At 54.8% G+C, this 14480-nt stretch overlaps 1 protein-coding gene across 1 annotated transcript; it reads right to left on the reverse strand.

Annotated features, from left to right (window-relative positions):
• Positions 1 to 578: 578 nt before the first annotated feature.
• Positions 579 to 9681, reverse strand: CSDC2 (cold shock domain containing C2). Its single transcript, XM_009902455.2, has 4 exons — positions 9416 to 9681; positions 3179 to 3444; positions 1996 to 2118; positions 579 to 1629 (listed from the first exon to the last, which is right to left on the reverse strand). The coding sequence occupies exons 2-4, from the start codon at positions 3352 to 3354 to the stop codon at positions 1467 to 1469; spliced, it is 462 nt and encodes a 153-aa protein (XP_009900757.1). The 5' UTR covers positions 3355 to 3444; positions 9416 to 9681; the 3' UTR covers positions 579 to 1466.
• Positions 9682 to 14480: the final 4799 nt, after the last annotated feature.

Raw genomic sequence — 14480 nt, forward strand, 5'->3', positions numbered from 1 at the left:
CAGAGCAGCCCCCACACCAGCCTGGGATGAGGCAGCACATGGCAGTTCTCCTGAATCCACAGAGTTCCCAGCTGTCCTGTGTGGCACCAGCCTTGCTCTCTTCCCACTCACAGCAGACTGCTGTCCCCACCACAGCAGCAGCAGCAAGCGGTGGGGAATGCCCCTCTCCATCAGCACCAAGGACTGGCGTTCTTGATGAGTGGGTGCCCAGGGCCTGGCCATCGTTGCCCACTCAACTTTGGGGGATGCTTATCCTGCTTTGAAAGAACCCCCTTAATATGCTTATAATCTCTCTGGAGCATTGGTGCAGGCATTTTTTCCCTGGAGTCAGTTCAGGCCCAGCCCGGTGCACACCATCCCTGTCCCGCTGCCCTCTATCCTGTCCCTCCCCAGAGCTGCAGGAGTCCACCCGGCCAGAGTATGGCGAAGAAGACCAAGAACAATGTTTGTGCTTTGTATAGGAGACCCTGCCTGCACCGAGGGGCTGGGGAGGAGGTGGCTGCACTCAGCCCATAGCTGAAGCTCCTCAAACTGGCAGCCTCCTCAGCAAGCTACAGACGTGCACACACACGCACACACACACACACACAGGAAGTGGGGGAGGGGTTCCCAGGGGGCTGGAGTGACAAAGGGTGGAGGAAGAGAAGGTGACAAGCTCCCCAAACCCATGTCAGCACTGAGCCAAGGAAAGCCCATTACCAGCCCAGCAGCGTCGGGGAGCACAAAGGGTGCCAAGTGCACCCCTGCCCCACGCCCAGGCGCAGCCCCCCGGGGCACAATGCCAAGCACGCAGTCAGCCTGCCAGCAGCTGTTTGCTTCTTCTAGCTGAGGGTTTTTCTTTCGGTAAGCCACCAGCCTCCCCGTGGCACTGCTGACCTGAGATCTTTTGATGGAGGGACGTGGCTCAGGTGGCTGCCGTGAGCTGCCAGCGACGGGGAGGGGTCTCAAGCACTCAGTCCCTGCACAGTGATACACCACCCCACGGCACCCCGTTTGCCCCCAGCCCCGTGGCATGCCGTGCTGCAAGCAGTGGGACCAAAGGAGGTGCCTGTGTTGCTGGAGCAGGATTCAGGAGAATGAAATGAGCCCCCCTCAGAGCCTCCCCTCAGCCCCATCCTACTCTCAGCATCTGCTTCAGCCTGGGGCAGCCAGGAAGCCGGTGGGTAGGACTGGTTCCCCTCCTCCCCACGGCCTCCAGGATAAGGAAGGGAACATGAGGCTTGTCACCGCCCCTGGAGCTGGGGGGGTGGCAGGGGAGGGCTCTGCTTCCCCTGTGCCCCTTGACAGACACTTACAAACACACACAGAGAAAGGAAATTGTAACCTTATAAAAGACACCTAACGCAAACCTGCGGGTCTGGGGGCAGCCTCGGCCCCGCTGCCACCTCAGCTCCCCCTGTGCCCCCCGCGAGTGGCCGGGCAGGCTGCCTCTGTGGGGCTGAGGGGCTGCTGGCCCCTCTAGGCACCTAGGAGCCGATGATCTGGCCGGACCATGTCTCATGCTTCGTGTGCGGTGCCAGGTTGGTGAGAACCACCTCCACTGCCTGGAACTTCTGGTTCTTGGGAGGGATGGGGCAGACCTTGTATGTCACCTCATCACCTTCCACTGGGACGTACTCCCCCTCGATGCTGCAGGAGGAGAGGAGAGGGGAGGGGAGAGGAAGGGAGGGGTGAGTGGGGAGAGAGAAGGGGAGTGGGGAGAGGAGAAGAGGGGAGGAGGGGAGAAGGGGAGAGGAGAGGGAAGAGGAGAGAAGGGGAGAGAGGATAGGGGGAGGAGAGAAGAGGCAGTGGGGCTGGGGCCAAGAGCTGGCCCCTCACCCCAGACCACCCAGCACCAAGGAAAGCATCCAACCCATTAGCTGTGCCTTGGGAAAGAAAATGGTGGGTATAGAACTGGCACCCTATGGAGACATCCACAGCCCACAGGTCTCCAGCCCCATGCTGATGGCATGGCTCCCCCAGGATGTCCTGGCAGCATGCATCTTCCAGACTTACTCAGAGACGTGCACAAAAATGTCCTCTGTGCCATTCTCAGGAGTGATGAACCCATGGCCCTGGGAGCGGGAGAACTGCTTGCAGACACCCTTGAAGATGGGGCCAGCGGAGGCACGCGCTGTCCTGTGCCAGGGGAGAGAGGGAGATGGCTCACCAGTGCTGCTTGCCCAGGGAGAGGCTGGCTACAAAAATGCTGTGTCCTGGGAGAGGGACTTGGATAGATTGGATCCGTGGTCAACATTAACGGGATGAGCTTCAACAAGGCCAAGTGCCAGGTCCTGCACTTGGCTCACAACAACCCCAAGCAACACTACAGGCCTGGGGAAGTGTGGGTGGAAAGCTGTCTGGCAGAAAGGGGCCTGGGGGTTCTCATTGACAAGCGACTGACTATGAGCAAGCAGCGTGCCCAGGTGGCCAAGAAAGCCAATGGCATCCTGGTTTGGATTAGAAATGCCATGTCCAGCAGGAGTAGGGAGGTGATTGTCCCCTTGAACTCAGCTCTGCTGAGGCCACACCTTGAGTGTTGTGTCCAGTTTTGGGCACCTCAATACAAGAGAGATGTGGAGGTGCTGGAGCCAGTGCAGAGGAGGGCAAGGAAGCTGGGGAAGCTCCTGGAGAATAAAGCTGATGAAGAGTGACTGAAGGAGCTGGGGCTGTTCAGTTTGAAAAAGAGGAGGCTGAGGGGAGACCTCATTGCTGTCCACAACTGCCTGAAAGGACGTTGTGGAGAGGATGCTGCTGGTCTCTTCTCACAGGTAATTAGCTGCAGAACAAGAGGAAACAGCCTCAAGCTGTGACTGGGTAGGTTTAGATTGGACATTATGGAAAAAATGTCAGGGCAAGAGTGGCCAGGCATTGGAATGGGCTGCCCAGGGAGGTGGTTGAGTCACCAACCCTGGATGTGTTTCAAGGTGGTTTGGATTTGGTGCTTGGGGATATGGTTTAGGGGTGAACTTTGTAGAGTAGGGTTATCAGCTGGACTCGGTGACCTTCAGGGTCTTTTCCAACCTGAACGTTTCTGAATGCATCCAGCCATGGCACCCCAGGCAGGTGGATGTGGTGCTGCCAGGCACCACAGTGGAGATGTGCACTGGGCATGGATGGCCCTGCAGGCGCTGCTGGCAGTGCCCGCTCAGCCAGGCCGGATGGTGCCCAGGGGGCTCGCTGCATGCGGGGTACTTACGCGGAGTAGGTCCTGGTCCTCTTGGTGGGGAGGGGACTGGGCAGGTCCCGCAGCAGGAGGTTGCCCCGCTCCCAGATGCGGCTGCCCTCCCGCTGGAAGGGGAAGGTAGGCCACACTGGGGACTTGGGGGAGTGCAGAGGGGGCACTGCCGGCGGAGCACTGGGGTCCGAGGCCATGGTGGGATCCGTGGGCTCCTCCGTTTTGGGAACAGGCAGGCAGGAGGCAGGAGAAAGGGCACCCAGAGGTGTGGGTCTGCTACCTGTGACCTGGGGAGCAAAGTGGGGGGGGGAAGTTATAGGTTCCAATGGAAGGGCTTTTGGCAGGGGCAGTTTTGCTGTCAGGAATTGCGCTCTCTGCTCCCAGCCCCACGTCTCTGGGGGCAAGCAGCATATCACCATCCTTCCGTACTGGGCACAAACCCCCCAGTGCTGGGAACTGCCCTGGGAAGTCCTTCCCAGTTTGGAGCAACCCATTGATCCCAAGGGAAGGAAAGAGCCTGGTTTGTGGCTTTGTCTTGACTTTTTCAGGATAATCACACATATTAGAAATGAAGTCACTGAAAAGAACACCCTGAGAGAAGGAGCATCTCTCTGTGGGGAAGGGACACTGGGAGGCTATGGAGAAACCTCAAACAAGCCACGAGACAAGCACAGCCTCCCGCTGCTGTGGTCATTGAGCTCCAGTTTTTGGCTGGCATCAAACAGTTTGCAAGGATCCAAAGCCCCAAGGGCTTTGAAAGCTTTGGCTGCTGGCGGATGTGCAAGATGTGGCCTGAGGAGCCAGAACAATCCTGGGCATGGCTGTTCTCAGTGAAGCACCCCAAGCATGAAACTGGGGAAGGGAGTTGGGGGGGGGGAGGTTTGTGTGCATTTTTAAGCCTCTCAGCAAGATGCTCTGGTGCATGATCAGCACTGCAGCTGCACAATCACAGAGCCTTTGCTCTACCAATTACCATTCCCATCAGTCACTGCATGTGACGCCAGGTGCCTCTGTCTTGGGGTGCCTCACGCCAGAAGCTGCTTGTGGGCACTGAGTGGGGGCTCTCCTGTCTCCAGCACCCCTCAGGCTCTGGGACTTCCCCATTACCCAGAGCCAAGAAGCCAGACACACCATGGAGTTACCCTGCCCTTTCCTGCCACCCCCTCCAGCCCTCCCCAGCCTTCTGGGGCATGCATCAGCTCTGGGGACGACACCTGCAGGCACCAGGAAACACAGAGAATGTTTAATTTGGGTTCTGACTCATCTGCAGCACCTGGAGATGCAGAGGCCCTGGAGGGATGCATGAAAGGGGGTCACCTCTGCTCTGAAATTAGCAGGCACCAAGGACATGGGAAAAGGTTTCTAGGGCATGTGAAGTTTTGCAAAGGGACCAGGCAACTCCTGTTCCCCTTGCCCACCTCTACTTGCTTCCCCTGCCAGAGGGTCTGCCTGCTGCTGGGTCCTGAGTGCTGCCAGTCCAGCTTTGCTGTCCATCCACACTTCAGCTAGTGGTGCTAACAGCTGCTCCCTCTCAGCCACGCAGAACTGCATCTCGAGGGCCAGGCAGCAAAAGCCACACTAGAGTCCCACCCCAAGGCAGAAGCTACCACTGTCCTCCTGCCCCCTGAGATGACTTCCAGCTGTGTCTGCACACCCTGTGAAATGTCCTTCCCTTCGCTGGCTTCCCATCCCCCCGGCACAAAACCCTTCCTGCGCTTCAGTGGCTCCTCTCTGCCACCAAGCCAGTGGAGCACACACGCCTGCCTTCTGCTCCACAGCCCACCCCACACCAGCACTGCTCAGCTCCCAGCCCACTGGGATCAGCACCTCCTTCCCACATGATGAGGCTCAGCAGCTCCTGCCCCTGTGCCCTGGCTCAGCACCTCCTCCCATTCACAGGCTCAGGCTCAACACCTCTTTCATCCGTGCCTGAGGAGCTCAGAGAAACTAAGGAAGCATCCAAGCAAGACACCCAAAAGCTGGGGCAGCCACCAAGGTGCTTCCCTGCTGCCATCTGTACCCCTCATCTGACCACCCTGCCTGTGCTGGTGGGCATGAAAAAGCAATGTGGTCCCCAAGTGTCACTGCAGGGGCTGGCACCTTCCCAGGAGGTGTCAGGGCTGGACAAGCAGCACCATTTGAGGGAAGCAGCCTTCAGTTCTCTGCCACATCTTGAAGCTGCCACTATGAGAATGGCTTCACCACAGCGTGCCTCCCCTGGTCACTTTTGCTGATGAGGCCTTTAGGTTCCCCCACCAGATCAGGGACAATGGAGGGTATTTAACCTGAATAATAATGCTTGGAGCAAGCTATTAGTATGCTGAGGGGGATGGTCGGTGCCAGGAGAAAGAGCTTTCTCTGGTGGGTCCACAAGGGGCTGGAAAAATGGAAGTTTCCCAGAGGCAAAAGTAAAATTGATGACAGAGAAGAGGTGTAGAAGAGAGGGGGACTTGCAGAGGCAAAATGGCATGGGCAGATGGAGTGGCAATCGAGAGTGGGTTTGCCCCAGTTTCACCTGTGGGTCCAGCCCAGGCTAGGGTGCCCTGGAAGGCTCCCTGGTTTGGGGGATGACCAGTGGTGTGGAGAAGGAGCATGCTGGCAGAGAGAATGCGGTCAGCCTGCTCCTGAGGAACAAGGGCAGCAGCAGAGGGTGCTCTCCTAGTGGTGCCATCTACTCCCACATGCTGATCTTGCCCTACATAGGAGAACAAGCCAGGTGTGATCATCCCCAGGCACTTGGGGAGCTCTGGCTGGCCCATGGGGGTGCAGGGGAGAGCCTTGGCACTTGGCACCACCTCACTGGGATGAGCATGGGGACAGCGCAGCGAGGCTGTGGGATCTCCATCCTTGGGGTATGCAACCTCCCCTGAGCAGCTTGCTCTAATTGAGGCATTGCACCTAAGTCCTGCTTGGAGTGGGGGCTGGAGCAGAGCCCCATCCTGTGGCCATGCTAAGGCTGACTCACACAGCCAGCAGCACCGCCCCACTGCAGTGCCCAGCTTGAGCACCCCATATTTGTGGGTCAGCCTTGGGGCCTGGTGGCTGAATGCTTGGTGCCAGTGCCAAGGAAGATGAGGCTTAGCAGGAGCTTTGGCACCACAGGGGGCTCCGAGGCGGTATCCTGCCTCCCACCTCATTTAAATCCCTGCTGCAAACAAAGGAACCGAGGAAATTAAACTCACAGCAAAAGCAGGCTGAGAGAAGAGAGGAGACACGAGCATGTCCTCACTGGTATCTTCCCTCTCAGCCCTGACAGAGAGCAGGCAAAGCCTGGGTTTGTCCTTCTTTCCTCCCTGTGCTCCATCCTCTCCTCAACCCATTATTCATGCTGCAGCCCCAGCAGGTGACAAGGAGGGGGCACCTGGGGCACAGGAGGCATTTTCCCTCTCACCCCCCATCACCACGTTAACCTCCACCGGGTCCAAAAGCATCTCTTCCCACTCTGCATCTCTTCTGGCCTGGCAGACACCACCCACAACATCGTGTCCACCTCACGCACATACACAGTGCAGGGATGCAATCCGGGTCGCCTGAGGAGGCGGGCAGAGGCTGCAGCAGCCTGGCTCTGCTGCAGGGCACGGGAAGCCTTTCCAGCATCAACCCCCTCCACCCTCATCGCTGGACTTTCACCTCGCTCCTCCCTGTCTTCCATTTGGTAGCTCTTCTCCGAAGGTCCCCTGAGGTGACAGTATGAGCCAAGGATACGTGCAAGCAGCACGGAGCCCACCACCCCCTGGAACGATGCTCTTTTTAAAAGCACACAAAAAACCACCCCAGCCCTGTCCATCTCCCCCCCGGACTGCTCTCAGAGCGGAGGCCCAGAGCCCCCTGATGCTAGGGGTTTCTTTCGGCAGCGGCAGCCAGCTTTGCTCTTGCATTTTTCGGAGGGCAGGCTTCCGAGCAGAGCTGACAGTCGGAGCGCTTGCAGGAGAATGCAGAAAGCCCAGGCCAATTAAGGCAGACAGGCAGCAGACACATCAGCTTTTATCTCGAGATCCAAGTACCCCATTCATCACCAGCGCCTGAAAGGTCTGTGCTTTATCAAATAAAATCACTGTCTCTCTCCCTCTCTTTAAAGCCAAACACATTGACTTGGGTGCTGGCTGTGACCTTGTTTAACTAAACAGCCTTTCAAAGTCCCCCAGAACTGGGGAAGAAACCTTTTGAAGAGGCACCAGCCTCTGCCTACCACTCCCCGTTCATTAGCAGCAGCAAAGAAAAATCCCTTTCTCTTCCCTCGGCCGGGTGTGTGTGGGGGGGATACATCTTTAATTGGCTTAATCACCCTCAGCGAGCCGGCCCTCCCGCACGGCGCTTCTTTGTGCTCCTGCCATCCACCGGAACCCTGGGGCTGCCAGGATGGATGGACGGACGGACGGGTGGCCGCTCTGGCTCTGGATGTGACCCTTCAGCTGGCTCACCGTTGCCGTAAGGGCTGTTTGCTTTCACGTCGTTGTGTCCCTTTGCAAGTCCCCAGCTTAGATGATGCCTGCCACCACGCTGGGGTCTCCCAAATGCTGCCTCTCCCCCTGCTCCCGTTGAGGAGCTGTTGGTTATTTTCCCTCTGCTGCCTTTTCCAGTGAGCTCCCGCAAGGCCTCCTGCGTGCTCCCTGCTGCTCGCCATCACGTTTTCACCAGCCCTCGTGGCTGGCTGCCTGTGGCCCCAGTTTAGGAGTCAGATCTACGTCCTTGCTCCTTCCACTTCAGTAGCAGAAAAGTCTCTGTGTCTCAGAAAGGCAGCCCACCTTTGCAGCTGGCTGCGGGCAGCCATCTCCTCACCTCACGGAGCAGGGAAAGTGATGTTCTGGCCCTCTGCCATCCTGGGGAGGCTTATGCCCCCCGCCCAGACCCAGCCTGTCTAGACACGGGTTGAAATAGAAGCGCTACACCCCTCCAGACACAGGAGCGTGTCCCCAGAGACCAATGCAGGAACAAAAAATCCCATTTTTCATCTCCTTGGCACATTCAGCTGAGGGAACCAACGACGTGGCGGTGGCCAGCAGATCCCAAACCCGCAGCTCCCAGGGGGCTGCCGTGAAGGGCAGGAACCATCTGGGGGAACCAGGGTGGTTTCAGGCGGAGGTTACCACAAGCAGGCAGGGCCACCGCAGGGCTCGCTGGGCTGCGTTTCTCCATCCTGCCTTCCCCGGTGGAGGCTCACAGCCTCGGCGTCTGGCAGGTTTGTATAAAGGCTGTCTCTGTCCAATGCTAATGAAAGCCTCTCAGCCCTCCCTCTCCTTTTTTTTGGCTACCAGACCGTGCCGTTAAGAGTTAAATACCGAGCAAAGCAAACTCCTCGCTCACCCTGCATGTTAAAAACCCTCTTCGGTGAAACAAATTACTATAGGAAAAATAAACTAGGCAGTTGGGGGGGGGGAACACAGACTGACAGCATCCCTTCCCCAGCTAAGCCAATCACACTCACAACTCCAGGGATCTTTGCTGAGATAGTCTCGCCTACGATACAGCCTGCTTAGCGCTAAAATATGAATGTCACCTTTAGGGATAGATTATAAAAAGCTCATTTAGTCAATGCTGGGTTGCCCAGTTCTCAGGGAGGCCATGGGAGAGAGCGAGCAGGCTGGCAGATGCAAAGGGGAAGCAAAGGGAGAAGCCATCATGGAAGCTTGATTTACCTTTTAAGCATCTAGGCACAATCATCACTCCCAAATAGCAAGTTCGTGGGATTTGGTTGTTCTGTCACGTTTTGTTTGTTTGCTGTTGTGGTTGGGTTGTTTTTTTTTGGTTGGTTTGTTTTGGGGTTTTTTAATTAGGTTAGTGTCTGTTCAAAGACCTGGTGCAAATGTCCTCATCTGTGTCCTTCCTTCCTCCTTTGTGGATCTAACTTGCCGTCTGCAGGAATGAATAGTGCAGCCAGTCCCAAAGAAACCCCAATTCAAGCTCCCACCATTACCAGCCTGGCTTTAATAAGACAGATTTTTTTCCTAAATCACCTCCCTCCCACATGGCAACCGGAGAGCTGGGTCCCAGCTGATCTCAGCCTTCCGTGGCAAAGCCTCGGCTATTTGCCCCCCAGCCAAAGCGGGCGTGCAATGCCGCCACCCCCAGAGGAGTTATTGTTCCTGAGCCTGGTGGGGAATAACCACACTGGAGGGGGGAAGTCGCACTTCACCCTCGCACCTCTCCGTCGTCGAAAGGAAAAAGCGGCTTTGAGGGAAAAAGGTGGTGCGCGAAGTTTAACCTCCAGCTACAATAGCCCAGGCAAGCTGGATGCCCATTGTGCCTCCCCTTACTCACCTCCTTAGCAGTGAGGGGCTCCGTGGAGCTGCTCTTTACAAAGCATCGGTGCTTGGCGGGGCCGAACGCTGCTCCGCTACCGTGCGGAGGAGCAGCTACCGCTACCGGAGGAGCAGCGGTCTCGCCTGTAGCCCGGCTTTGGGGGGCTTTCTCCGGCTGCCTGCCTGCCTGCCGGCTGCCTGCTGATGGATCTGCGCTATCTGATGTGTGTATGATGTGCGCCTCGCACACACACGCATCCACACGCCTTCCCCTGACGTCAGGGCCAGGCCAGGGGGAGCGGGCAGGTGGGAGGGATCAGCCTGGTCATTTCTGAGCTAGGCTTAAAGGAGCGAGTCAGTGCGGGGGGCTGGAGGGGACAAGGGCTGGCCTCAGGGAGCCGCATCACTTCGGTTATGCAAAGCGACGCGCGTTGGTGGCGCAGACTGGATGCAATAGGGCAGCCACACGGACTGCAGGGACAGAGGAATGGGGGTGGGAAGGGACAGAGGAACGGGGGTGGGAAGGCACAGGAGAGGGACATGGGGGCCAGAAGGTTAGGTCTGAGCCAGGAGGGATCTCCTGAGATGGGCCAAACCTCTCATTTCTCTGAGTCCTGCTGGTGCCGCAGCAGGCTCTCTCCTTGCCTGCCCAAACCAACAGCCCCTCAGCATCCACAGGTGCCATGGTCACCCCTGGCACAGCAGGGGAGCACGGAGGGTACATGCTAGAAATCCTCCCTACTGCCTTGCTCCCTTCTCTGGGCTTGCAGCCATGACAAACCCAGGTGCTTTCTAAGTGTCTCATTTCTAGCAGGGCACTGGCAATCCCTCGACCCTAGAAGATCTTCCTTTTCTGTTTTTCCCTGTGCTGCCATGACCATGCTCAGAAGAGTCATCACCATGGGCAGAGGCAACATCGTACATTGGCCTCAGACTTTTCCTCTTGGAGGCAGAGAGCAATGCAATGAGGAACAGGAATCAATCCTTTGTTGGATTCACTGGGGAACAGAGTGAGGAGTGATGGGGTTTTAATTGCAAGGAGCAGGAGTGATGCTACACATCAGGAAACACTTTCTAACAGAACACACAGTTAATTACTTAGGTAGCTTGCTTCACTGGAGTCTCCATCACTGGAGGCTTTAAGAATAGGCTGGGTAGGCATCTTTTGGGGGTAATTTAAGTGATATCACCCTCATTTTGAAGCAGAAGGGTGGACCACACCAGCACCTCACCATGCAGGTCCCTGTGATCCTGGAGTAAAATTCACAAGAAAGCAGAACAGGTGTGGTGCAGTATCAGTGCTGCAGGGAGCTGTTAGAGGCATCTTGTAGTGTGCAGCAGTTGTGGACTTGTTTTGGTTTCTTCAACATGACTCTTCCCTTGACTCCTGTCTTTTCTTGGTGGCCAAACATGATGATGACAACTGACAACAACCCTTGGGGCTGCAGGGTGGTGCGCAAGTTGTGTGGGAAGTCATGAGGCACAGCACAGAGTTGGAAGACAGGGTCGTGACTGCTCATCTGGCTGTATCCATCTCTCCAGGACCAGCTCATGGCAAGATCACCAAGAGGCACTGAAAGTCCAAGTGCCAGTGGGTTCTGCCATTGCCCATCACACTCTGCTTGGGGCTTTTTAAGCAGTTTTCCATGATAAAACAGGAGCCACTTTCACCCCCTGTAGACACCTCTCTGGAGGGAAATGTCTACACATCCCAGAGCGGGAGGCTGCTGAGCTGGAAACAGATGGGGGCCTGAAGAGTGATGGGGGTTGTGTAGTATGGGCATGTCCTCTTCTTCCCCAGGCATTTGGTTAACATTTGTGGACTGAATATCATAAACACCTGCACTTCCCTACCTGCTCTGTGGTACACCAGGGTTAGCCATGTGCCCAGCTGCACATGTTAAACCATATAGACTGAAGAGCGGAGCCAAGCGTCAGAACCTGACTCTCCCACTCAGTCACTAAGGGCTCTTGACAGAAAAGGCACAGGGAGCCTGAAGTACATTTGACTGGAAAGTGGCTCTGGGCATGCGCTGCAGCAGAGGAGGCAGAGAGGATAGATAAAGCATGCAAAAATGATAAAATGATAAAAGGGGAAGTTTTGATCAAACAGAGAGTGGGAGTGGGGGTGCTGGAGATGCCTGCAGAGAAGGAAGCAAAGGCAGGAGGCTGGAGGACTTTGTACGTGAGAAGATACAAGCATTCCTTTGGAGTCAATCAAAGGAGGACCAAAACAGCCTAGATGCAAATTACCCCTCTCCTCCTCCAGTGTCCCTGATCCAGTTCTCCCCAACAGCCATGGGGATGTGGGGGCAGAGGAGATCTTAAACAAAATAATGCGATGGCTCCTTTCATTTTCCTCCCAGTTTCTGAGCCTTTGGGTAACTTTGAATAGTATTTTCCAGTCTTCCTGCACAAGTGTGAGAAGGAGAAATGCCTGGGATTTTCTCTGACTGACAGAAAGACCCTTGTGTAATCCCTGGATTCCCACAGCTGAAGCTTCAAAACAAAACCAAACCAAACCCCAACCCAAAACCCAGCAAGTGAAAATCGTGCTCCCAAAAGCCAGGAAAGCTCCACTGCTGCTGAGAGACTCTAGAGACTGTCTGATTATGCATGAAAAGGTGTGGAGAGGCACTGCAGATTCATGGATATTCGTTGTGTCACTCAGCACTGGGACAAAAAGAGATCACTCAGCAAAACCAGGCTCTTCACACAAGTTCCAACACCAAAATACTTCAGCTACAGCTATTTACTGTTAAATGTAGTGCAACTCTGAGCACAATCAATAGCTGAGTTCTGAGCACAATCAATAACTGAGTTGTGACAACACCCATGCTTTACAGGGCAAAGTTTGGCCTTTGTTTATACTTTTACATCAGGGACAGCGCTTATGAAACACAGAATTCCTCCAGGGTGTAACAAAGCAACATTCATCACATCTACTAAGGCCCAGGCACACAACACCACTTGGGATCCAGGAGGGTTACCTGCAGAGGGTGAGCATGGAACCAGCACCAGAACAAGAGGACACAGTCTCAAGCTGCACCAGGGGAGGTTTAGGCTGGATGTTGGGAAGTTCTTCACAGAAAGAGAGATTGGCCATCGGAATGTGCTGCCCAGGGAGGTGGTGGAGTCACCATCACTGGAGGTGTTTAGGAAGAGACTGGATGGGGTGCTTGGTGCCATGGTTTAGTTGATTAGATGGTGTTGGATAATAGATTGGAGTTGATGATCTCAAAGTTCTTTTCCAACCTGGTTAATTCTATTCTATTCTATTCTATTCTATTCTATTCTATTCTATTCTATTCTATTCTATTCTATTCTATTCTATTGCATTCCATTCTATTCCATTGCATTCCATTCTATTCTATTCCATTGCATTCCATTCTATTCTATTCCATTCTACTCTACTCTATTCTACTCTTCTGTATTCTAATTTCCCACTGGTGGAGGCTGAGAAATTGCCAGTCAGACTCAGCTCTGGTCACATTTGTAGCCAGATATTTAAGGTGATGAAGCTCATGTGACACTGCCATCACTAGCTGTCACTCCAAACACTTCAATTCAGTTTCCCCAGTATCAAAGTACCTGCAAGTTTCCCCAGAATATGTGGCTGTGTAAAGAAGAGGAATCCTGTCATCACTGAGGTGCTGGTGAAGGGCCTTGAACACAAGTCATAGGAGGAATGACTGAGGGAACTGGAAGAGGAAGGCTGAAGAGGCTGAGGGGAGACTTCATCGCCCTCTCAAAGGAGGTTGGAGGGAGGTAGGGGTTAGGCTGTTCTCACGTGGAACAAGTGACAGCACAAGAGGAAACAGCCTCGTGTTGTGACAAGGGAGGATTGTGTTGGATATTTGGAAAATTTCTTCACAGAAAGGGTTATCAAGCATTGGCACAGGCTGCCCAAGGGAGGTGGTGGAGTCACAGTGCCTGAAGGTAATTAAAAGATGTGTGGGTGCAGTGCTCAGGGGTAGTGGTTTAGCAGTAGTCATGGGACTGCAAGCTCTAGGCAAGTGGTTGGATGTGATGATCTCAAAGGTCTCTTCCAACCTCAACAAGTTCTGTGATTACCAAGGAGCAGCATGCAACATGTAGCCCTTGTTGGCAATCATAGAGCTGATAAAGGAGCGATTCCACATGTCCCCACCCTAGAAGAATTTGATTGATGTCTGCACTTTACCGAAGACCCAGCCACAAGATGTAAGCCAGTGTGAAGCGAGGCCTCACAAACCTGCTGCTTCCACAACTGGCTTTGGGGGACTGTGGATCAGGCTGAAGTGAGATGCATCTGCTTCATGTTGAGCATGATCATTGGAAACGTGAAAAATGTTACCTCAAAGATGGGTAAGGAATGGAAGTGTGATATGACTCCATCCAAATCCACTTATCATAGAATCATAAAATTGTCAGGGCTGGAAGGGACCTCAAGGATCATCTAGTTGCAATCCCCCCTGCCATGGGCAGGGACTCCTCACACTAGATCAGGTTGCCCAGAGCCACATCCAGCATGGCCTTAAAAACCTTCAGGGATGGGGCTTCTACCACCTCCCTGGGCAACCTGTTCCAGTGTCTCACCACCCTCATGGTGAAGAACTTCTTCCTCACATCCAATCTGATGTTCTCCCAGGCATTCAGACTACTATTCCCTTGAACCCCCGCCCCTATTTAACCTTGCAGTTCCTACATACAAAAGCACCCAGAGTGATCACCTTGCCAGTATCAACAGTGTCTAACTTCTACCTCCTTGTGCAGAAGTCTGTTCCTTCCTCTGCCACCAGAAGCAGGACAGAGTCAGGAGCTGTTCTCTCTTCTGAAAAAGTAGCTACAGATACCCACAAAATCTGCAGTCCAGCTAGAGGTCAAACCTCGCCCTGCCAGACCTGCATGAGGCCAGGACAGAACAGCAAGGACCGGGGCACATGTGCCAGCAAAACTCTGCCGTGCCGAGATTAGCGCAGCCCCCACTGCAGCACAGGAGAAAGGAACCTTTGTAAGGCTCCCTGAAGTAGGACGAGAAGAGCAAGATTCGGGCTGAGGTGTTCCGATAGAGCAACGTCTGCCGCGCTGGCAGCAGAGCTGCT

The sequence above is a fragment of the Dryobates pubescens genome, chromosome 15 (assembly GCF_014839835.1).
Source record: "Dryobates pubescens isolate bDryPub1 chromosome 15, bDryPub1.pri, whole genome shotgun sequence".
Taxonomy (NCBI): Eukaryota; Metazoa; Chordata; class Aves; order Piciformes; family Picidae; genus Dryobates; species Dryobates pubescens.